Raw genomic sequence first — 24,939 nt, 5'->3', positions numbered from 1 at the left:
TAAAGGGGAGGGAGATGGAGACTGGTGTCTGTAGGAGCTGGATAGAAGTGTAAACCTCCCTGCTGCCCACCAAGCTGTACTCTCATTTAGCTTTCCAGGGGTAGACTGAAAAGGCAAATGAAAGGGAGAGTTCAGAGTTGTTTGGGGACATTTAGGACCACAACTGGAGCTGTGCTGTTGGCTCCTGCTTTATGCCAGGCTGAGTCAAATGGTCTGGTGATGATTCCTTCATGGACCACATTGAGGATGACTCTGTAGTCTGGGTGTACAGTGAAGCAAGGTCATTTTAGTTCTTCCACAAACACTACTACCTATGTGCTCTGTGCTTAGCTGGCTGCTGCAGGTGTTGGCTGCAGAATGCTGGCAGAGGTGACTCGGTGCCATGTCAGCCCAGAACATTAGTTTATGTTCATGAAAATAAGATTTGTGCAGTTTTGAGGATAGCAATCATCATGCTGCTGACAACAACAAAAGGGTCTGAGTGGGGACATGCTGTTTGTCTGAACGCTGACAATGGTGGTGTTTGTTTGTGTCATTTCCATGCCCTGGTGTGATGGTGTGTGTCAGTGGGAAACAAGTGTCAATGAATCCAGTGGTTCTAAGGCTTTGGTGCCTGAACTGTTGGATTAAAAGTAGCTCCTGCTGGTGAGTTTGGGTTTTTCTGTGCTTACTGGAGCTGGAAGAGTGTTGGCAATAACATCTGGTTTTAAATTGAAGTGTAACAAAGAATAAGCAGAAAAAACCTGATAGGATTGAGATTAGATGTTCTGCTCAGTTTTAAAACTGGATGAGAAGGGCTTTGGATGAGTCACAACAGCATGAAGTAAGAAATTTTACCATTTGGTGTATCCAGTAGGTGCTGGTGGTAAACTTCTCTACCATCATAAATTTTATTTTAAAAGGCCTTTTAAACTATCTGCTTTGTACTCTGCCTGGACTAAGTGACTTTCCATTTGCTTCTCTTTTCCTTCCCACCAATTTCTAAACTGAGCATAGATGGGTGAAACAGCAATTAAGCTCCTAATATATGAATGCTAGGGCAGAACTTCCATATTGAATTCTGGGCTATATCCACTACACAGGCTCCTGTGTACATTTAATTCTGTCTTGCCTTGGCATGTCACAGTAACACTCTTGCAGTTTTTATTGCCAAGTTTTGAAGATGCATCTTCTCTTGGTGTCTTGTGTCAGGTTCTTTGCAGACCAAGGCACTGTGTAGTGTAGCTTTTCACAAGGTTAAGGAATTTGGCAGGGTTTTGTAAAGTGGAATCTCTTTGACTTGTCACTTTATATAAAGTCAAGACTCAAAAACAGCTTTGCTGCTGCCTCTCATGCCAGCTGGTGTGACCTATTGGAAGATGTAAGCCCTGATCGTCACTTCCAAAGGGTCGTGGACACTGCAGGTTTGAAAGGTTAACATGGTTGGACTTAGGATTATGATTTTAAAATGCTGTTAGGTCAAGATTGAGTATCTCTGATCTTTCTGTAGAGAGCAGCTTTACTTTCTCCTAGGAATCCAAAAGATGCAAGTATACAGTGTTACACAGGAAAGAAAGATAAAACTTCAGAGACAGACCAGCAAGTTGTATTCTGCTTTTCATTGTGCCTTGTCACCTGAAAAGGTGTTACATCTATAGGGCAAAGCAATAAAAAAGGTAAATGTAAGATACCCTGGGCATATGTTCTGTGCTTGCCTGGATATTGGAGTAGTTCCTATTTTCTTCAGCATCCTATGAATGTGGAGGAGTGGAGTTGCTGCCAAATGCACAGGATAGTCATTAGGCCTGTTAAGTCTCCAAAAAGCTCAAGCAATTGATGTTGAAACTGCAGCTTCAGAGACAGAACTGAACAGAGCCATGGGTTACATGTTTGTGTATCTGGACCTGTGACTCAACAAATAGTGCTTGTGGTGTGACCAGGCAGTTTCCAAACTCAAATTACTTCAGGCACATGACTGGCACAGAAAACCACAGGATTTTCGTAACTGAATCAGTACGTCACTGCCTGCCTGCCTGGAAGATTCAACAGCCTGAACTCAGCATCTAATAAAGATACAAGTTTTAAGAATCTTTCATTGCTAGCTCTGTTCCAGTGTTAAGGTTTTTTCCAGCACTGCAAGCAAACAGGATGTCTTCAGAAGAGCTCTGTGCTGTACTTCATGACAGTCCCCTGCACCACCCAAATGCTGAAGAGAAAAACAAATGGCCAAAAATTGAATCTTTTTTCTTGAAAAGGTTTTCTCCTTGTCCCTGGGTAGTATGAGGGAGCAATTATTCCCACACTTCCAAGTTGATACAGAATCAGCTGTTGTGCCTGAGCTCTTCCATTGTGCTGAACTTGCAGAGGTGTTGCAGTGAGCAGGAGGACTGGCTCCTACAGAGTTCAACATCCACGCAGTGCTTTCATTTTGAAACGTGAAAAAGAAACCCTGGCATTATCAGATTGATACTCTGATTTTTTATTTGTAAGGAGCTCAACTGCAGTGTAAAGACCTTTCTTTTGCAGTTCCCCTTGCCAGAAATCCCTGTGCTTTCTTCTGCTACTTTGATTGTCTAAATGTGTGAGCAAGTACAGCTGAAATACTTTCACAGTATCACAGTCACAAAATTCCAGACTTAGGAAGGAGTGTGGGCTGCAAGGGCATTTTTAATGAATTGCTTTCTATTGCTTCCAGTCTCTGAAGAACTCTTCTTAAGCAGTCAAATAGGGTGACAAGAAAGCGAGAATCAGATGTGATTTTAATATGAATGGCACTGAAATTGGCAGCCAAGAAGATGCTCTGTTCTCTGCTACAGAGAGCAACTTCACTGGGAAGGGAAGAAGCCCAGACCCAGTTTTCCTATCTGATGAAATGTGCTGAATAATTCAGTATCAGAAATGCATCATATCTGTCTGAGTCACTGGGGATTTGAGGGACAGAAGGGCACTGCTAGGCTGGGCTTGCATCCTGGAAAAGCTAAAAGTGTCTGCTTGGAGCTCCCCAAAAGCCTCATGAAGCCACTGGTTTATCAGAACACTTAGTGGATTTGATCTGTGGGTTACAGGCTGGTCAACTTGCCTATTTAGAGGTATGTGAAAGTCTGGGTTCAGTGTTGAAATTAATATGCAATTGAATTGAAGCTGTTTTCCCATCCCATATTGGCACTCTGTTTGTCAATAGCAAATTGGTTTTTTTCCCTTTCATCCACTAGTGTTAATCTCTTGCTAGGAGAAAAGGATTGTTGGAACCCTTTTCTGTTAGTGGAAACACTCATTCCAGAGTGTTCTTCTCCTAAACTTTTCTCTAAACCAAGACACTAGCACAAGGAAAAGTTCCCAAAGTTTGTGATCATTTGGTTGTACAGAGGGGTTGTGGGCACAGAAACCAAGCAATTGACACAGAAGTAAATTTTTCAAAATGGGTGGTTTTTCTGCAGCTGAACTTTGCTCTTGCACAGTTTGCAGTTGCTTTATTGCAGTGGGCTTTGTTTCAGCTTTATAGCTATGGTGGGTGTCGAGTTGCCATAGCTACTGGGCATTATCCTGCTTTTATGTGGGCTCCAGAGTGTGTTCCAGGAGGATCAGGTGCAACTTCTGAATAATTGATAGTGTCCAGAAAAAGGGAATAGGAATTTTGTCTTGGAGGCCATTCTTTACACTGTGCTCTGCTGTTACCACCAGTGAAAATGTCAGTAGCCATAATCCTAAGAAAGCTTCTCCATATAACATCTGAAAGAATCTTTCTTTTTCATTTTAGGACATTGTTGCATTGTTGAATGCAGTTGTCCCCTTTGAAATATTGTCTTGGATATAAATATTCCAGTGGATCTTGTAACATCAGCTTCCCTGTGAGACAGGACTGGGAGTGCACCCTTCCCACAGGGCTTCTCTGCAGGCTCCAGAAAATAGCAGGCTCCTTTGATTTCCTTCCCATTTAGCATTTAGGGATGTCACTGGAGAACAGATGCCGTGAGCAGATGGGTTTTGATGGCCAACTGGCCAGCCCAGCCTGTGTCCTGTTGAGTATCTGCTCTGCAGCACTGCTGGGTACCAAATGGGGTTCTGCACGTCTGGGGCTTCCCAGCTTGTTAAAACACAGCAATCACAAGTCCTGGGATATTAGACATGCTGTTTGTTGGGGTTTCTCAGTGTGAGAAGATGCTTTTTTCCTGTGCCAAAGGGTCCAGGCAGCTCCTGAGATAGCCTTTTTTCCTAATTGCATCATGCTGTTGACATGTATGGAGGAGTGACCAGTGTCTCCATGTCTGGAGGTGAGGGGCAAAGGAGCACAAATTCTGAGGTGGTGCCTAATAAGAAGCTCAGAGGTGTCCTAAAAGTATTTTGTCTGCTTTATTTAAAAGATTAGCGAAGATTAACGCATGACAGAAAAAACTCTAAAAGCCCAAGCATGAAACCAAAAAACCCAAAATTGAATATTCAAGATCTTCATATATATATAAATACATAAATTGGTAGGACAAGATCCAGAGGCTGGCAAAAGAAAAGCAGCTGAATTAAGTGAAGTTGCACACTTGGAGCCAAGAGGATGATTAATCATTGGAAGGAGTTCTCAAAGCAAGGTATTTTCCCAGGTATTGTCCAGCCAAAGATCATTTAACTGGGGTTGTTGAGGAAGTAACTTGGTAAAATATCCATGGCATGTGGGAGGTGAGCCTGGCTGAGGTCCCTCTCCTTTACAGCTATAGCTCAGGAACCCTTGAATACTTGATACAAAGGTGGCATCGTGGATTTCAGCTCCAGAAGGGTTGCTGATTTCAATGAGCAAGGATTTTGGATTTCACTGGGAATAAATAGTTAGTATTTACATAGTTATTTCTATTTTCATGCTTGCAGGAGTGCATGTCTGATGTAGAGCCAGGTAAACACAAAGATAAGCACAAAGCACAGAGATAAGGCATGGCCAGGTGAGTCAGCAGCAGACCTGGAAAAGGCCCAGTGTCTCCTGGATGCCTGGCTGGGGCAGTTTTGTCTTCTTTTGTTCTTTTCAAACTCAGCTGTTTGAAATCCAGCATGTTCTCCAGTCCATGGAGAGCTGTGAATCATGGAGATCCACTCTGCCCTGACCCACAGGTTGTACGCCAAGGAATCCTACCCTGAATTAGTGCACAGGGTAAAAATGGTTTAAAAAAGCCTTTTTCCTGTTAGTATCTGTGATAGACTTGCAAGGCATTCCATGAAAGAGTTGTTGAGCACTGGCATTGTAATTGCTGGGGAGAAGTTGTTCATGTGTGAGTGAATTTCACCAGCAGAAAGAATTAGTGGCTGACTTCTGCAGAGGGAGGTTTGAACTTCAGTGTTATGAGGTGATTAACTGCTTCTTGGCTTTAAATAAAGGCTCCATGGATACAGAGGCAGGAGAGACTGAAAAGGTGTCTGCTGTGCACTTGATTTTGCTTTCCCTGGTGTTACTTAGAGCTGGGGTTTTACCCTGGCATTGCTCAGTCCTGCCTTCGCTCTGTTTTCTCACCCCTTCTTTCCTTCAGAGACAGGATGGCTGTTGTTTCACAAGGTATTTCCGGAATTTTGTTCTTGTCATGTTTCTGTGCTTTTAGGCACAGAACTGCAAATACTACCTTTCTTTGGAGATTAATCTAAATAAGATTGTTTCCTTCATCTGCTCACATCTTTAGTTTTTTTGCAGAAACTGTAATTGGTTTGTGTAATTCTGTTGCTAATAAAAAATCATGGATGGGAACCTTGGAAGAACTAAAAACAAACCAAAAGAAGAACTATGTCTACAAACCTTCTAAAAAATATTTCCCCAGTACATTTCCACACAAGGCCTTGCATCATCAGCAAAACCTGATCCTGACAGAAAACTAGGAAGCTACATGATGTACAGCTTCTGATTCCAGTTTGATGTTTGGAAATAGGTACCTCTGAGTAATAGTTTTCAAAGAGATGTGGTATTTTCTTAGCAGGTTGAAGTTGAAGTTTATAGGAGAGATTCTAAGAAGCTTCCTGGCCTGGGAGACCCTGACATTGACTGGGAAGAGAGTGTCTACTTGAACCTCATCCTGCAGAAGGTAACAGGGATGCTTATCTAATTTCACTATGCAGTTTGGCCTTTCAGAATCTAAATGAGATTAAACTGAGATGTTCATTATTTTCCAAGAGTCCTAATAGCTTTCTAACTGTATGCACTGAAGCTAGGCTGAGTTTTATACTCTGTAACAATGTTTTGCAAAAGGAAGGCTTCATCCAGTTTAATGTTTTTTGAGAATGAATGAGACTTAGATAAGCAGCATTTCCATTAGAGTTCACTGGTGCAGCTTAGAGAGAAGAATGCAAATGCAGTGTCATAAGTTATACTGCTCTTCACAACATAACTTTGATAAAATATTTAGGGGTAGGAACATGAAGCTAGAACTAATTATTTCTTTAATTGACTTATAGGTTGTTTGGTTATTGTGTGTGTTACATTATGGCTTAGGAAAGCTGAATATGACTGTAATCATTTGAGATCCCTTAAAGGTTTTGCTCATTATGATCTCAGAATGGGAAACTGTTGGCTCAGGCACACATCCTTGAAAATAAATTGTTTTCATTCTCTCTCCTTCCTCCCAGAAGTCTCCTTGCAGAACTCTGCAGAGAGCAGATTTTGCCTTTATTTGATGCTCAATAAACCCAGGATACATTTGCCAGAGTCAGAATACAGAGATGTTACTACAGCTGGGTACTGCTGTCAGAGCTATTGCAATTGCTCTTTATAAGTTTTTTCAGGTTGTTTGGAAGGCTGTGCTAGTGCTTTCTGACCTCTGACGTGTCACTGCTGTTCATTAGTGTCTTTTTCCTGTTCAAAAGGAGGAAATCTTTTCCATTTCTATTCTAAATTGTGCTTAGGGGTTTGTGGGGGTGGGGATGTGTGTGCTGCTTATTCCCCCAGCTGAAATTAAGCTTGTGATAAACAATATTGGCAGGACTTTTCCTTACCCATCAGCTGAGCATTTCAACAAGCAGCTGTACAAGAGATGTAGGTGTCACTGAGTTAATGAACAAACACAGGTTCCAACCAATTGGTTCCAAACCCCTTGGTTCCAATCAATTCCTTTCCCCCACCCCTTCGTTCCAACCAATTCCTTTCCCTAAATAAGGAATTAAATACTAATAGGTTTAAGTGGAAAAAATAACATTTTATTATGAAAATAATAAAAAATTGTAGGTGATTCAGTATAGTAAAGAGAGTAAAGAAAATGGCAGCACCAAAATATCTTACTTTTTAGACAGACAGCTAAAAAGTGAATCAGAATGTGTTCTGCTTCATGCACATGAATGTTTTGGCTTCCCAACTCTAAATGTTAATTTCTCTGCCTGGTACCCTGTTCCAGCTGGATTATGTGGTGACCTGTGCTGTGTGCACACGCTCCGATGGAGGAGATATTCATATTCACAAAAAGAAATCTCAGGTGAGCTTCCCCTTTTCTTGCTTTGGATCAGAGGTGGGTATCCAGTATTACCTAATCCTGAAAACTGCTCCAAAACTGGGGCAGTGGTACTCAGGCTGTGGTCTGACAGATTCATCCTCCTGAAGCAGCTCAAGTCTTTGTATAGTGATATTTCTTGCCAGTTATCTAGATTTGAGATCTAAGTGTCCTTTATAACCTCTCTCAAAGGATTGTGAAGACCCCTGCATGCTTCAGGCTATGTATCTTTGCTTGCTGGATTTAGGGGAGAGAGGGAAAGTGCCAGGGGGAGGAAGGAATATGATGCCCAACTGTTCCCCAGTCTGAGACTAAATCTGAAATTGTATGAGATCTGGAATATGAGGAGCCTTCGGGGTAAGTTTCTAATGTAGAGCTGCTAAATGGCAGGCAATTTACTGATTACCAGTTTGGTTTTTTTATTATTTTACAAGATTTTTAGTCTCTTAAACTGCTCATTCCTTCCATAGGCTTTTATCTTTTGTGTGCTGTTAATCCATAGTGGAAGAGACTGAATAACAAGGAAAAAGGGGATAAGAACAAGAAACCTGAGGCTTCCCCACTCAATTTCAATTTGCAATGTAGACCTTGCAACAAGTTCTGCTAGCTAGCAAAAATTCTTCTTTTAAAAGGCTCCTGTTGCATTTAAATGGCTGTTTCTCCCAGGCTTTCCATTCCCTTAGTTCATGCAGCTGCTTGTGTGGCTTTACTTAAATAATCCATTGCTCTTTGGTTTTTAATTATGTTTAACCACTTTAAAAGAACTTTTGCTTTGCCTACAAACAGAACTAGCAAAGCTGATTATTGTCTCTGTGATTTACATTGATTACACATAATTTTTTTTCTTTAGAGGCTCTTGAGATGCCACTTTGCACTGCTGATTTAAGCCTGTTATTTCTCATTGCTTTTTTCTCTGTTGGCTAGTCCAAATTTCACCAGAAGTGAACTTCTGCAAATGTTTTTGAGAAAAATCTGTAAATATTATTTGCAGATTTGAAAACTAGAAAGGAGAAGATGAGGGATATGTCCTTATTGCATGTAAGCATTATTTAGAATGAAGAGGAAGTTTTTTGTTCCTCCTTTCTGGACTCTCCTATTGTGGGACTGCTTAGGAATTGTTGTCTTCCCTTTTCCACATAAACTTACCAGTACATACCAGAAACATTTCAACATCACTGTGTTGACATATAGAGAAGCAAAGGCAATTCCATATGCTGTGAAAGCATGTTTGCAGTTGGGCATTTCATTGTCACATCCACTATTGAGGCTGTTGGTTTTGGATAAAGAAAATCCAGCTGGTTTGGATCTGCATTTCTGCTCTGATGGTTCTTGCTTTACAAAATGTTTCTCCCGCCCATATGCAGCCAGATGTTGGTGGCCTAAGATTTGCTGTCCTACTTGAGACCTATGACAAATTTACTCTGCTCACACAAGTGAGTGCCTGTGGCATGAAGCCAGTATGAAAAAGGCTGACTTTATTTTGCAAACTGTTGGCTTAACAATAAGATCTCCACAAACTGTATTTTCCTCAGGTGTGCCTGACTGGAGATGAATTTGGGAGGGTGTTTTGTTCATTGGCTGATGTGAGAGCAAGGATGCCTGGAAAATGTCCTTGTTTCAGGCATTGGTGCAGGTAGCATTTTTGAGGAGTCTGATTGCTTTCTAATGATGTTTCTGGTCTTAAACCTTTCTTTTTAATTAAATTCAATATGCATAAAGGCTGCATAAGTGCAAATAAGGAAAAGCAACCCTCTCATAACTATCTAATATCCTTAATTATGTTTTGTGTTGAATGGTTTGTAGCAAGTATGTTAAGAACTTGACAGCCTGGTCAGATCCATAGCTATTGGCATGTTCACAGTGTGCTAAGATTTGACAGGTTTCTTTAATTCAGGGCTTTGTTTGTGAACAAATGTGGAAGCAAAGAAATCTGCTTGGTATGAATTCCTTCTCCCTCCTTACCCACTCATTAATCTTTTTGGAATGATAAAACCTAAAGCCTTTATCTGTTTAAACAAAGTCACTAAAGGAGTTCAGGAACTCCTTGGGAGGGAGAAACGTGCAAGAGGAAGCATAGTGATAGGGAAGGAAATAGTAACACAAGATGCAGATGAGAAACCAAGTGAGCCATTGTCTTGGTTTTGTCACCAAAACTGTGGGAAAAGCAAAGACTCTTTGAAAACCTTTTTAGTGTTAGAGAATCAAAGTATTACTTGATTCTGGCCAGGATGTGCAACAGAAATCATTTCACCCACATTGCCTGGATTGTGCAGAGAAAATCATTCCATCACACATAATTTTTACTTGATTTTTCACATATTTATATAGTCAAAACCCATAGAAATTAATTAGTTCAATGTTCATTGGTTACACATTACACAATTCATAGTATTTAGTTCCCTATTGGTTATCAATCTCTTCACCTTAGATGTTAATTAGGTTCTCATTCTTCATTCTCTTATATCTCTCTTTTCCCAGACCAGGTGTCTCCTGCCAGGGGTGATGTTTGGAGTTGCTGTTGGTTAATGGTTATCTTTTGTGTATCTTCCCACTCTGTTGAGATGTTAGGCTCATCAGGCCTTGAGTGATGGAGTCCCCTGAATTCAATTCTCTTCCCCCTCACCCCAGGGCAAAGGTGAACAAAACCCCTGACTAAAGTTATATTAAAAAAATTTAAACTTGGTATCATTTCCAACAGTTTGAGATAGTCTAAAAAGAGGTGGGCACTCTGAAATGAGCAAACTCCTCCTTGGTTCCAACCTAGACCTTTCCCCCAATAAGGAATTAAATACTAAGTGAAAAAATAGCATTTTATTATGAAACAGACACCAACAGTTAGAAGGAAGAAGTAAATAACTGCTAGATACCAAACTGCTATAACTCAAAACCCGGTGGGAGCAAAGAGAGCCCCAAAATGCCAGAAACGCCTGTTCCCAAAATGGTGCCTGCAGGAGGCAGCCATGTGGCCAAGGGAAGATGGCATCACACTGTTGCCTTCCAAGATGGCGCCTCCCAGGTGACCGTGTGTCCCAGGAATAAAGTGACAAGATGGTGGGGTTATAAACAGGAACACGCTTCCAGAACTAAAGAGACTTCAACATTTATTAGAAGGCCTAAAGCTTGGAGGGCCTGTGGGTCAAGCAGGAGCGTTCCTGACGGGCGAGGATGCTGCAGAGCCGGGGCTGCATCTTCTTCCTTTCTTGAGCAGGGATGTTCCTGATGTTCCACAGTCTCACTGACTCAGATGCTCCCTTTTTATCCTGTTTTTTGTTCCTTTGGATTGGTTTCTGTTGGGATCCTTCATTTGCATGAAGGTTTAATGTGCTTGATTGGTCCTTCACAGTTCTGTCCAGGCTGGCTCATTTTTCCTTGATGGGGTGGTGCACTTTACTTAAGTGCAATACAGTATGTTGAATACCAAGTTTCTTATAACTACCATTTCACAATATAACAACCAAACTTTTTAACAGCACATGCTTAACAATTATTAACTATTTTACAACAGTTTCTAACCTATTTTTGACAGTGACAACCCCTGCTTTCCTCCTGCTGCTTGTGGGCTCTGCACCCAGCTGTGGGTGAGGGAAAGGAGCAGCCTGTGGGCACTGGCACAGCATGGCCGGGTCCCCTGAACTCGCTGGCTTTTTTTGGCACTGCAGGGAGAGTTCTCAAAGTTCACTTTAAATAGTTTCTTGTTGCAAAATGCAATTTCTACAAGTAGCTACAGTTGCAAACCCAAAGCTGCCACTGAAAGGAGAGATTCTCCATAGTCTTCTCTCTTGGCATGGCGCAGTATGGCCTGGCCCTCCAAACTTACTGGCTTGTTTTGTCAGTACAGGGAGAGTTCTCAAAGTTCACTTGGAATATTTTCTAGTTGCAAAATGCAATTTCTACAAGTAGCTACAGTTGCAAACCTAAAGCTGCCACAAAGAGAGAGATTAGATTCTCCGTAGTCTTCTTTCCAGGCATGGCACAGGATGGCCTGGGCCCTGAACTCACTCACTTTTTTTTGTCACTGCAGGGAGAGTTCTCAAAGTTCACTTCAAATAGTTTCTTGTTGCAAAGTGCAATTTCTATAAGTAGCTACAGTTGCAAACCTAAAGCTGCCACAAAGAGATTCTCCATAGTCTTCTCTCCTGGCATGGCTGGGAATGGAGTGATGGCTGCTACAGGTGGGCACTTGTGGAATTTGCCCACAGACAGCCCAGTATTGCTAACTGCAGTCTCCCCTAGACAAGGAAAAAAAGCAAACGAAAATGAAGGCAGAATGAAAAACAAGAAGGAAATTGTTTGCCTGAACCAAGACCAAGTAGCCTGTAAAGTGACTATTACACAGCCAAGAGCCTGGAACCTGCCTCCACACCGATTTCAAAAATGCCCATAATAGCATCCCACACACAAGGCCTGCAGCTGTAGGGTCAGAAAGATACAGTAGCAGGTTTAGGGTGCAGATAGATGTGGAATAAAATAACATTATGAATCACCCTAGAACAGCCACACTACCCTGACTGAGGGAGGTTGATCTTAGCGTGGTATTAAGTAAACAACAACAGATTAAAGTAAAGGTGTTGGGTCAGCTGCTTCATGGTGACTTTATTGCACTGTGGCATTTTACTTTGCAGTGCATTGCAGCAACTTAAAGGCACCTGAAAGTGATGATGAAAAAGTACCACGGTCTACTGTAGTATGGTGAGAGGTCAGGAGCAGGGACATTTACTCTGAAGGAATGAGTTTTTAATTACTTGTATGTGAAAGGATTTCTCGCGTGCCACTATCGCAAATCTGGCTTTAGTCAGAAACCAGCTCAGCCGTGCTTGCAGGATGCCCAGCATCTCTAGTGTAAGTGAGCAGTGCCAGCCTGAGGTAATTACTTGCCTTGTAAAATACTTTTGTAATTACTTGCCTTGTGTTTGATGTGTCTGTTCCCAAGCACATTTAACTGAAAAGTGACATTTCCTTTTGCATCTTTCTCAGCAAGTGTTTGCCTCTCCGAGCAAGCACCCAATGGACAGTAAAGGAGAGGAGTCAAAGATCAGCTACCCCAATATATTCTTCATGATTGACAGTTTTGAGGAGGTGAGTTCCTTGTTGCAGCAGCAAAGTTTTATCCTATGTTTTATGTCCTGATTAGCTGTTGTCTTGTACCTTTTGATCAAATGTTTTTTGCCAGTTGAGAGTTTTCTGCTACATCTTATTTTATTTTTATTTAACCTTCTTCTCCCTTTAATGTTTGAAATCTGATCTTAAAGCTGGATTTTGGCATTGGTGTTGATGATGGGCTAAAGCATGACAGGTGGATGTGAGAGCTGCTCATCTCAACAAGTGATTTGCTGTGTGCACTGCCTGGAGTCTGTTTGAAAGGCTGGGGTGGAGCATTCTGCTCCTTTTCAATTTGTATTGAAACTTCCTTGAGCATCAGGACAGCCGTGGGAATCTGAAGGTATTTTGATTTGAACAGCTTTGCATCAAAGTGTTTCATCTTGCATCTTTGGCAGGTTTTCAGTGACATGACTGTGGGAGAAGGAGAAATGGTCTGCGTGGAGCTGGTGGCCAGTGATAAAAGCAACACCTTCCAAGGGGTGATTTTCCAGGGGTCCATCCGCTATGAAGCACTCAAGAAGGTCTATGACAACAGGGTAAGGAGCTTCTCAAAGACAATGTCCTTTGCAGCAGTGGTGCTCTGACTAGATTTTCTTTGTGGCTGTCAGCTTTTTGTCCTGTTAGATCAGCTATATCACAGTCTGTCTTTTTTGGCTTTGCAAGTTAGCTGAAAGCTGCTGATTTTGCCTCAGATAACTGAGTATTCAGACTGGGAATATTCCTCTGCTGTTTGCCAGGAAGAGGGAAGGGAGGGATACATAAACAAAAGTGTGACGCAGGAGTGGACTGAACAAGAGTTCTTGGAGCCCCTTCATTTTCTTGAAAAGTCATAGATATTTCTGTGTTTAGAGAAAGTATGATTTCATGGGAGATTTTAAACTCTGGTAACTACCTTGTGATAAAATGTGTTTTTCTTCATTGTATTTTGCACTTGGCTGTATTCAAAAAACCCCTGTAGCCTCATTGCCACTGAGAGAAGCTTTCTTTGCTTTCTACAGAGACATGAAATACCAGCACTTTCACCTTCAAATTCAGTACTTAGTGCCAAAATCAAGAGCCAATAAACTTCTCAAATGGTTTATTATGAAGACAATCCTTAGAGGTTTTTAGAGACAAACAAAAGAAATTCTCACAATATCTACTGTGTCTCTAAATCTCTCTTTGTTTCTACCCTTGTCAGGAGAGTTCCTGAATAATTTCCCATCTCCCTGTTTTAAATGTGAGCCATTACACATTTCCAGCAGGTTTGTGAGAGAACATGGAACAAAAGTTGTTTCATTATCTTGTGGCCTTACACCGTCAGCAGCTGGGTTATTAAAATAAGTGGGAATGCAGAATCACTGAAGACAACATAACAAGAAAGCCCTGCAGTGGAAAGATAAGATTTGATGTGGTAAAGTCACCCCATAGCCTAGGAATGTCCTGATTGACCACACAGCTACTTGATGTTATTTTGTTAGATGAAGTCAAATTGTTAACTCTTCAAATATTTCATCATGCCAGAGGCAAAACTTGAAATTTTACATTTTTTCACAGAACAGGAGTAATCTCTATGCTTTTGAAGATTATTTGATATCAGTTGTTTCAGGGAATGTTTACATTGAACACTAGGAAAAATTCCTTTACTGGAACAGTTGTCAAACACTGGAACAGGCTGTCCAGGGAAGTGGGGGAGTCTCAGCCCCTGAGATATTTGACAGATGTGTAGATGTGACACTTAAGGACATGATTTAGTGGTGGGCTTGGCAGTGATGACTGGACTTAATGACCTTAAAGGTTGTTTCTAACCTAAATTATTCTAGGATTCTGTAATTCTCACTACAATGCAAACTGATGAGCGTCTTGGCCTTTTCATAACTAATGAAAATTGCAATAAATCACTTAAATTTATGGATAAAAACTGAAAACTTAAGGCATCATTTTCACTAGCAAAACCTTGACTGTTTTCTTATTGGCCTGTTCCTTTTTTCAGTTCTCAGTTCAATTTTCAGTTCAGTTGTGCTGACTGGAAATTGAGCCCCTGTATCTGTTGAAGGGATTTAAAGCTGTCAGGGTGTCCTGGTGAGCCATGCAGTGCAGCTTAGTTGTGCATGGGGCTGGTTCCTTATTTTTTGGCCAAGACAGTGGGAACATAAAAATGCCAGAAATTACTTGGGACAAAGAAGTGATCCAGTTATGGGGTGTGCCTTGCTGGTTTGAGGAATCTTGTGTGTCTGTCTATTGCTTTTTGGACTCAAATGATTGCCCCAGCACAGGCTGCATTGAGTTGAGCACGCACGCCTGTGCTCTCATGTGCCACAGTGTGTGGACCTGAATAAAAACCTTTTCTCTCATTGTGCCACTGCTTACTATGCTTTTTGGGTGGCTGAAGGAGTTGTTTCTTCTCAGAACCTGTTTTTGTCTCTGTAAAATTACTTTCTTTTTGGAGATTGCTTCAGATTGTGGCTTAAAATGTTTCTTAGGAATTATTATTCACTATGGTTCTGCCTTTTTCTTAGATAGCTGCTTTCAGAGGATGTTATTTTCAAGTGGTAGAGCTGTTATTACATGTTTTTCTCTCCTGTCTCCATGCATTGTAGGTGAGTGTTGCAGCTAAGATGGCTCAGAGAATGTCTTTTGGTTTTTATAAATACAACAACATGGAGTTTGTGCGAATGAAAGGACCACAGGGAAAAGGACACGCAGAGATGGCAGTGAGCAGAGTTTCCACTGGTGACACTTCACCATATGGGACAGAAGAAGATTCAAATCCAGACTCCCCAGTGCATGAGAGAGTAAGTAGCAAACAGAAACACTCTCTTAAGGTGAAGCATAAACATGCTTTGTTCCAAAGACAGGAGGGCAGGCTATTGTAAATGCAGGGCCACCAACGAGGGGAGAGAATGATGCATCTGACTCCATCTTATCAGAAGGCTAATTCATTACTTTATTATACTATATCATATTAAAGAATACTATACTATACTAAAGAATACAGATAGGATACTTAGAGAAAGCTAAAAAGATAATAATGAAACTTGTGACTCTTTCCAGAGTCCCAACACAGCTTGGCCCCAATTGGCCAATGAGTGAAAACAACTCACACCAGAGTCCAATGAAACAATCACCTGTGGGTAAACAATCTCCAAACACATTCCACACAAGCACAACACAGGAGAAACAAATCAGATAAGAATTGTTTTCCGTTTCTCTGAGGCTTCTCTTGCTGCCTTTCAGCTTCCCAGGAGAAAAACCCTGGGTGAAGGATTTTTTCCAGGGAATGTGAATGCCACAGCAGGGTGGAGCTGGGGTTAACTCTCATCCAGGTTCTGCACTTAGGTTTGCCTGTGTGTAATTTGGTTGTGCTCAGTGTGTGAGATGGATTCTTTAACACAGTTTCCCCTGAGCAAATGCTGAATACAGAGATGAGTGGATGATTCATACTTGTGGAGGAGTGCTTTGTTGAAACAACAGCAATCTTGATGCCAGGGAAACCAATGATTCTGCCTGTTTTCTAGGAAAAAAAGTAGATTCCACTTCTGTGCAAAGTGGGATTTATCTAGAAACGTGGAATTTGTGTATTACGTAGGTTGCTTGCTAAACCTCATATTAAGTGGTGCTTTTAGGTTGTGCCACTGAGGAATGCTGCCAACACCAAGCCTGTATAATGCTAAAGCAAAGATCATGGATCCAGATCCAGCATCATATGTCATACATATGCCTAATTTTAATGCAAGTGCAGTGAAATGCCAACAGAATCAGATGCCATCACCACAGATGCTGATTTGGCCTTTATTCAATCCTGAGCCTTATTTTCCATTGAGACATTTTACCTGGTTAATGGGGATTAGGTGACATGTCTTCAAAATAACTGCACAAACCTGAGCTGGGTCAGTACCTGAGGGAGTCTAGCACGGTTTTCTGTGTAGTGCAGCTAACCTGTATCATTTGAAGATCTGCAGAACAGCTTCTAGAGGTCTCCATGCAGGCAGTGTGGTTTTTGTTTCTGACTTAGTAAAAGGCAACATGAGCCACCAGCACAGAACTCATTAACTGGATGTTCTTGCTCTGTACCCCAGAAACATGGCCAGAAGACATCAGGCCTGGAGGAACAACATGATTTTTTGTCTCCAAGGCTTTCAGTGTCAGCTGGAAAATGTAAAATTAGATTTGATAATGTGTTACCACTGCTTTTTGCTAATGGTTTTAATGCTGATGTGTCTGTTTCTGGTTCCCCCTACAGTGTGATATGAAATGACTCCCAAATTAAATACAGAGACAAGCAGAAATTAGAAATGAAATGTGCTGGGAAGAGGATCAGTTGGGTGTTACAATGCTCTTCTTTTATTTTTTTTGCATTAATGATAGAGGCACAACATGGAGTGAGTTGTGTTTCTGCACTCAACCTGGTTTGGCTGCCATCATCACTCCATGTCACCTCCCTCTGCACTTATTTGGACAGATATGAGCAGTGTAATTTGCCAGCTCAGGGAGGTTATGGGATTGTTAAATTAACTGTGTGAAGAAAGAAGGAAAAGATAAAAATACTCACATCCATTAGCAAAGTAGTTATGCCTATTTTCTTCCCTTTTAAATGAAACTATTAAAATAGTTTAATTTTAAAACTGTTAAAATAGTCAAAACCAGTACATCAGCACTATGTTTCAGTTCTCTCCAAAACAGGTGTACTTGGCTTTAATTGTAATTTACTCAGTGGCAACTACTGCTCTGAAGGGTGTCTCCATAGTTTTGTCCCTAACTTGAGTTTCACCACAGACAGTTTCATTCCTGTCATCACTTGGACCAACCAAATCTTCTGAGCCACCACAGCTCCACTTCCTCCTTCCAGTATTGAAACATGACACACATAAATGAGAACATTGTCTTAACTTCTGCCTCAGTGTGCTGGGCTCAGGAATTTGTGGCCCTGCTCCCCAGAAACATTGACCTTCCACAAGGATCCCATGGGACAGCCTTCTCAGTAGGGAAACTGCTGCCTTGTGCATGCCCAAAAATGAAGATGCACATTTTGAGTGTGTCCAACACAGTATATTCTTATTAAGTCTTCTGCTTTTCAACATGCAAAAATAAGATTGATGTTCTTAGTGTCTGAATTACTAATTTTGTGCCATCGTGACTGTAGGTCCTTGCTAAAAGTGAGCATCTGAAGAGAGATTTTTCATTTTTCATGTAACAGTTGAGGGTTGTGATATATCAAAATATTTTCCCCTTGATGAAGATCTTGAGGTGATTGTTCAGTCTAAATTCTGTGGCCACTTCAATAAAATGGAGCTGGATACCAGCTATCATTCTGATTTTTACACATATGATTGCCTTGTGGCACATGGAGGGAAAGCCAAGACTTTCTCCAGCATTTCTTTTATTTCCTTTTCAGGTTACTTCTTTCAGCACACCACCAACCCCAGAGAGAAACAACCGCCCCTCCTTCTTCTCCCCGTCCCTCAAGAGAAAAGTGCCCCGAAATCGAATTGCTGAGATGAAAAAGTCCCATTCAGCAAATGACAGTGAGGAGTTCTTCAGAGATGATGATGGTGCAGGTGAGAGAAGTACTGACAGCCAAACAGACCTGTCTGGAGAGGGTACAGAGCTGTGGAAAGGGATCCCAGTGCAGGGTTTTCAAGGTTTGCAGGGTGGAAAAAACATGAGCTCTGCATACAGCTACTGCCTCTCTGAAAATGAGATTTTTTTGAGGCTTGAGCATCTCTTTGAAGGCTGGAGCCCACAAGTCCTGAATATATTAAAATTTATTTTGTGCGGATCCATTTGAGAGAAAGTGGAGCAGCTGAAATCCTTCCCTTTCCCAGATGCCACAGTCTCTGGGGACACTTCTCCAGGTGTAGTAGGGTTGGACATGTTCTGAGGAACACATTCTTTGAATTCTAATTTGATCCAGAGTTGGTTAAAACTGGTGAAAGGCATTTACTTCAGCTGGCTTTGAATCAATTCTAAACTTTATAGAGAAAATGTAATGAGTTTGTCATTACATAATAGTTTAGTGCCTTGTGGAACTCTTCCTTTAAATCCTAGTTACTCAGCAGGAAACAACTGGCAAGGTGGAGCCTGACTCAGAATACAGTATATAAATCCCAGTCACATCACTGTCTTGTGAGGCAGGAAACTCAAAAATATCCATGTCCAAATTGCTTTCCTTGTGTTTAAAAACATTTCAGTCAACAAATCTGTTTGTTAGCATTCTAACAGATAAACCCAAAGGTAATTTCCAGATTACAAGTAGCAAAGAAAGTAGCAAAGAAATTGCCTATCAGCAGCACTGGACCACCATAGATAATAAAGAATTGCACCTTAAAAAGCAAACTGAAGTGACAATGTTCAATGCAAATTCTGTGGCAGCTTAAACTGATGGTAGCTAATTCAGGGTTCTATCAAAAAAACCTCCACTCATCTCTTTTTCCCTAATCTGCCTAATCAGAACATATGTTATTTCAAATGAGATGTGTTTTAGTATATTTTACCAGGCACAGGGTAGTGTGGGGAGAAGGGCAGCTTTCCCCACATGTAGTCCTGTTTCTGGTATCCTCATTTTGGAGGTTGCCCAGGATAGAGCAGAGTTTGAGGTGTTCCAGAGGAAGCCCTCATGGGTTGTGCAGTGCCTGCTCAGGGTTGTCTTGTGGGGTCTGATCCCAGAGTCTTTAATGATAATGGACATTCCTTTTATTTTAATATCCTTGTCCTTCTAATATATTTATTGAAGTAAACAAATTCTGGGTTTTTTGGATATTTTATAGCATTCATATAAAACACCAAGAAATGGTTTCTAAGTGTTTTGACTTTATTGATCCTCATCTGAAAAATGAAAAGAGGAATATTTTAACAGCTTATGCTAAGGAAGATTGATCTATTCAAAAATTAGTTTTCTACAAGAAATAGTAAAAAGAATTGCTAAATTTTGTAAAATTGCTATTTTCTTACAAATTTCAGAAACCTGAGTGTCCTACCAGTGCTCCTTGGGAGCTGGATTGGTGAAACTCTTCTTTTGGCATGAAAAAGCCAGGTGCAGATGCAGAAGATGCAGAGATAGGAGCAGAGATTTGGGTGCATCTTGGCTTTGTGGGTGGAGGAAAAGATGTGGATTGTGTAAAGATCAGCAGTGTCCCTGGTACAGCCAGTGATGCTGCAGAGTTGCCCCGGTGCAAAAAGACCTGTGGTGAACAGGAACAGCCCATGAAGGCCCACTTCAGTGGCTTTGCTGTGTGCAACCATGGTACACCAGGAGAGTTGTGCTTATTGCTGCTTCCAGAGTCAAATCCTTCTGCCTTGATCAGCACAGAGCTCCTGGCATAGTGGTCATGCATGGGAAGAGGTAATAGACAGCTTGGCTATACACATGTATAGGGAAGGAGGGAAAGATTTTCACAGCTTTTTTCCTCCCACATTGCTACACATCTTTCTAGAGCAGCTGCCACCACATATTTTCCTCTTTGGATCACAATCTGCTTTCAGTCCCAGAGCTTGGATCACTCTGGTTCAGAATCGATCTGTTGACTTCAACATCTGATTTTAGCCCTGTGGGACTGCGTTTTACAAGGAAATAGAACAAAGATTTAAAAACACTCCAAAAATGCAGTATGTTGGCTGTGAGAGAGACCTGCACCTATGGAAAAACTCCTCTGGCCTACAGGGGACTCAGTATCTTTATTTTTAAAGTTGCTTGGGGACATCTAAACTAATTCTGAGAACAATGGCTTAGCTGAAGGGTCCTGGGTGTGGCTCAGAGTGTGCATGGAGGTGTGCAGGAAACTGAGGTATTTGTGTTGAATCTCCCATGTCTGCTAGATAGCAATTTTCTTCAAAAGAAACCATTTCCTTTTTGTTACCCAGGTGAATTTCTGCATGAGTAAGTACTTAATTTTAGGGTTATTCTATGATTTTGTGTATGAGGGAAGGCTGAGTCAGTGTTCTGCCGGTGCAGTGTGGTAACACAAGCCCTCTCCTGTCTGCTGTTTTCAGCTTCAGTGTAAATGGTGAACTCTGCTAGGCAAGGTCTGCCTGGTTTTTAAAAGCAATTATGATACTGTCCTGCATGTGATCTGTCTCTAAGCAACAAATGGGAGGCTTTCCTCTATTTTTTGAGTTTCAGAAGTGTTCCAGTGAAGTACAATCCCCTGAGGCTTGCTGTCTCTCCCTGCCTTTGCAGATCTGCACAACGCGACCAATCTGCGCTCGCGCTCCCTGTCGGGAACAGGACGCTCGCTGGTGGGCTCGTGGCTCAAGCTGAACAGAACTGATGAAAACTTTCTACTCTATGCACACTTAACATACATCACTTTGCCATTGCATCGAATTTTAACAGGTAATTTTGACATCCATTGTGCACAGCCCACCAAATACTTGTATTTGTACAAGTATTTCTCTGTAATGCTGTTGTAAATAGGAATTGATTTCAATTTAGAAGAAATTAGATTCCAGTTAAAAATGGGTCATTTGTAATTCAGGATGGATTTTGAACAATGTTTCAGCAAAGAATGTAATTATTCCTTATGATCATTGTCTTACAGCAAGTTAGCTGGAGTTACCAAGCTTACTCACTCTCTCACCACAGGCGTTTTGGAATTCACAGAAGATGTATTGGTTTTGCTGGCATTTAATATCTGCTCAAATGGCACAAATGCTTCTATGCTCAAATACTGGCTTTGAGCTTGAACATCCTTTCTGAGACCTAATTTGTTGAACATACTTAGAGTGTATATTGAGATGCACAGAAATAGGGCATGAAATTTCTGGACCGTAAGGCAGAATTTTCATCTGCAGTTTTTCCCTACTTACATTTATTTTAGCTTGACATATTGTATAGGCCCTGTTTCCAAGGCCTTTTTTCTAATCAGTGTATTTGTGCTTTCCAGGTAGCAGGAGCATTACATGTGGGGCAGAGTGAAGTGAAAAAGGTGCTCTTTTCTCTTGGGTAGTTAGGAAACGTGTACTAAGATATTAAAATCCCAGTGATAGTGATCAAAGTACTTTTTAAAAGGTCTTGAGTTTATTGATAAGATGTCACTCTGACCCTTCTGTCCATGTTGGATAATCACACTTCTGTCACCTTCTCATATGTCACAAGATCCAGTTCCTTAGTCACCTCTGTGGCCCTTGACTGGACTCCCTCCACTATGTTTAATTCTTTACAGAGGTGTGGCTGGAGCCATTTGGAGCTGGGGTTTATTTTTTGCTCATGTCATCTTCCTTGTGCAGAGGCATTTGATCAGCCTTTTAATTGTGTGCTCCCTTTTTCCATGTTCCTTGTTCTTTGTGTAGCCTAGAAAAGGACATCACAGCCCAGATTCCAGATGTTTCTGCTCAGTGCCCTGCCATGTTGGTTTTACTGTGCATATTTAGAAAGATGCCCATGATTACAACAGAAGTTTTAAGGTTCATATTCTGTCCCACTTGGACAATATGGAATTAAGGAGCCAAAAAGATGAATGTTTTTGTTTTTTTTTTTAATGGCAGCTTTTTGAGTGCAGAAATGTAGGCTTTGGGCTATAGCATGAAGGGAAGAGTTGAATGTTTTGTACCCAGAGAAGTCTCCCTAATGGACTTGGAGATGTTGTATTTGTCCCTTCAATAATGGGAAACCCCTTGGCATCTCTTGTTAATGGCACTTACACTTGTTTCCCTGGAAAATATTGCCAGGGAATAATGTATTTTGCTTCATCCCTGTATAAATTAAAGTGGATCAGCTCTCCTCTCCACACGATGAGATATATTTGCAGTTCTTCATCTTTCAATTCCTCCCAGTTGCATCCTGGTTAATTCAGATTTTAACAGGCAAAGCCATGGACTTGTCACGTTTTAGATTCCTGGTGGGCTGTGCCACAGTCCACCATTACATCTCCAGTTCTTCCAGGTGTTGTGGCTGCTGTGAGGAGCCTCTTAAGTCGGCTGTGTCTCTCTCTGTTTGTCTCCCCTGCCCAGATATCCTGGAAGTGCGGCAGAAACCAATCCTGATGACATAGCAGAGGGCGGGCACTGCCTTGGAGCCTTGTTGCCAAGTGCCTATCCCAGCGGTTCCGTGCTAACACTACCACCTAGTGTCAGGAACAGAGACCTCCGCAGGAAAAAGGGAACTCCAGGAATACCAGCCGATCAAAAGTGCCTCTTTCTTCCTTCCTCTGCTGTCACACACCGAATGCCCACATGACTGGAGTGTTTCTGACTGGAAGAGGACTTTCAGCAAGACAAAATAAGAAGGGGCTGCGTTTAAACCGAGTCAACACTTTATGGACAGTTTGCTACTGTGTTTACTTTATAACTAAGAAGCCAACAATATGTACAGAATGTGCAAAACTTTATATTCTTTGGGAGAAACATTCTAAGAATTTCATAATGATGTGCTTTTGGACATCCCTCCATAGACTCTGGCCATACCCTCTCCTTGTCTGATCAGCCATTTGTGAGTGCGTGTGTGTGTGAATGTGTGTGCCTCTGTGTGTGTGTGTGGATCAGAGCAGGGAGAGAGCAGCTTCCTTCTAAGGGAAGAAAAGGAGAAAGATACATTGCTGTTTTGGTATGTGCAGCAGGTCAGAGCTTCAAAGAGGCTGAAAATGTTCCCATTTTTCATGTGTCAGTGTTAGGACAGGTGAACTCTGCTGACAGATTTCCATATCTACCAAAGAACAGCAACATTTTCATCCTCAAGAGCTGGCTGAGAAAATGAGCCAGTGAAAAGAAGGCTAAAATGTGCTGCTATAGTAAAGCTGAGGTTCATCTCCAGTACTAATGCTGCTTATCTTCCTCTCAGTTGAGTCAATTCCACTTTGAGTCTAAAGTGAAATAACAGGAGACTCTAATTGTTCTCCAAAGGCCTAAAACCTTACCAGGAACCCATCCTCCTGCATGTTCTGGACTTGGGGGTTTGTAGTCATCCTTGGGATACCCTTTGTAGGCAAGGAGGGTGTGAGAGCTGCTTTATGATGAGGCAGCCTGCCCAAATTTTCTATCTTTGGTTGTTACATGCTGAAGCACTGAGAGCTTTTTTGAAATACAAAAGATGGAAACATAATTCTGTTCTGAAAAGTGACTAAAAATTGCACAGTGGGAGGTCTGAAAATGGTGCGTCAGGAGCTCTCAGGAAAACAGCCTTATGTTTACACATGAAGTCCAGCTCTCTCTAAACAGCAAAACTACTGTCCTTGAAATTTGAAAATGAAATTATGGAATGCTGAGGTTACTGTGGTTCTGGCTGACTATTTTGATGAGAGCCAGTAAATTCTTGGGTCCATTTAGGACCCCACAGCAGTGGGAGGGTTGGCATGTCCCTTGGGGCATGTGAGACTCCAGTACATGCACAGAGGGAGAGAGAAGATGCCATTTTTGTCACTTTTCAGACTCTGAGCACCTAAAGCTAATGTGGGGCATGTGCTCTGAGCCTGGACCTTTGTCTCCCTCGTACCTGGTCTTTCCAAAGTGCTTTGTTGTTACTCTCACAGTAGCACCTAATGACTTAACCTCTCAAATAGGACTTACTGCTTTTTTTCCTCAGGCTAGATTCTGTGGAAGTAGCTCCACTTCAGCATAAAGGCAGACCAAATTTGCCCTTGAGCCCAACCTGATGACTCCATCATGGTAAGGAGGTCTGTCTGTATTTGAGGCCAGCTGTCACCTTAGCACAGCACGGTGGCCTTTCTTACACTGGCAGCATGAGTGTATGACAGGGACAGCTGACCAGTTTTCAGTTGGCTTCAAATGTGTTGCAAGAAAATGCTAGGAAAATGTTCCCTTTGTCACTACCAGCACACCCACTTTTCATGCTGCAACCTTGGAATGTTGCCTGTGGTCTGTGAGGGTGTTTCCCCCATCTAACCTGGTTGCCCCTGAGCCCAGGGAGAGGTGGAGGCCTCACACAGCAGCTGAAGTGCCCTCTCAAGGAACTGGCCAGGCAGCCTGGGTGGGTCCCTGAGATCCCCTGCAGGTACTGTGCCTGGCACCAGTCAGTAAAATATTCTCACTTTGCCCATGCTGAGGATTAAACCACTTCTCAGCTAGAAAACAAGCCTCTCAATGTGCTCCTTACTCTGTGCTTTCATACTGCTGGACTGGGCAAATCAGTGCTTGGTTTTCCTTCAAATCTTCATTGCAGAGGGAAGGGAGAGAGGGTTCACATTTGTACTAACCATGACAATTGGTACCTTCAGGCAGGCAGCCAGAGGAACAATGTAAAAAGGAAGTGTATCCACATAGGACCCTCAGCTGTAGGTGCCTGAACACTTCTCAGTGGACAAGAATTTGTAACGCTCCCTTGGTGTTGTGTATTATGTTTAGGTGGCTTAACTTTGTGTGATTTTGAAAGACTGAGAAAATCTTGCTGTGTAAGATTTCAAAGCAAATGAGGAATGATTCTAAGCTAGTGCATCAGTGTAAAAGCAGTGCTATGGAAGGTACAGTTTAGATCCTACATCTGTGTTTC

The 24,939-nt window shown here is 41.7% G+C and overlaps 1 protein-coding gene across 2 annotated transcripts in view; it reads left to right on the top strand.

The window, feature by feature from the left end:
- The window catches only part of KIAA0930 (KIAA0930 ortholog), a 47,722-nt gene extending 24,775 nt beyond the window's left edge, over positions 1 to 22,947 (top strand). The window contains exons 3-10 of one of the 2 annotated variants that reach the window (XM_054282097.1): positions 5,919 to 6,026; positions 7,329 to 7,406; positions 12,396 to 12,497; positions 12,917 to 13,057; positions 15,101 to 15,295; positions 17,896 to 18,058; positions 20,677 to 20,832; positions 22,449 to 22,947. In XM_054282097.1, the coding sequence (XP_054138072.1) occupies positions 5,919 to 6,026; positions 7,329 to 7,406; positions 12,396 to 12,497; positions 12,917 to 13,057; positions 15,101 to 15,295; positions 17,896 to 18,058; positions 20,677 to 20,832; positions 22,449 to 22,489 (984 nt within the window). In that variant the 3' untranslated portion in view covers positions 22,490 to 22,947. The remainder of the gene's footprint in view (positions 1 to 5,918; positions 6,027 to 7,328; positions 7,407 to 12,395; positions 12,498 to 12,916; positions 13,058 to 15,100; positions 15,296 to 17,895; positions 18,059 to 20,676; positions 20,833 to 22,448) is intronic. The other variant, XM_054282098.1, reaches the window with a different exon arrangement.
- The last annotated feature ends 1,992 nt before the right edge of the window (positions 22,948 to 24,939 follow it).

This window comes from Melozone crissalis, unplaced genomic scaffold, assembly GCF_028551555.1.
Source record: "Melozone crissalis strain CALT ecotype California unplaced genomic scaffold, PUWL_Pcris_2 ptg000033l_1, whole genome shotgun sequence".
NCBI classification, from domain to species: domain Eukaryota; kingdom Metazoa; phylum Chordata; class Aves; order Passeriformes; family Passerellidae; genus Melozone; species Melozone crissalis.
The sequence above is the reverse complement of the archived record's forward strand: the minus strand, read 5'-3'. Positions and strand labels throughout refer to the sequence as shown.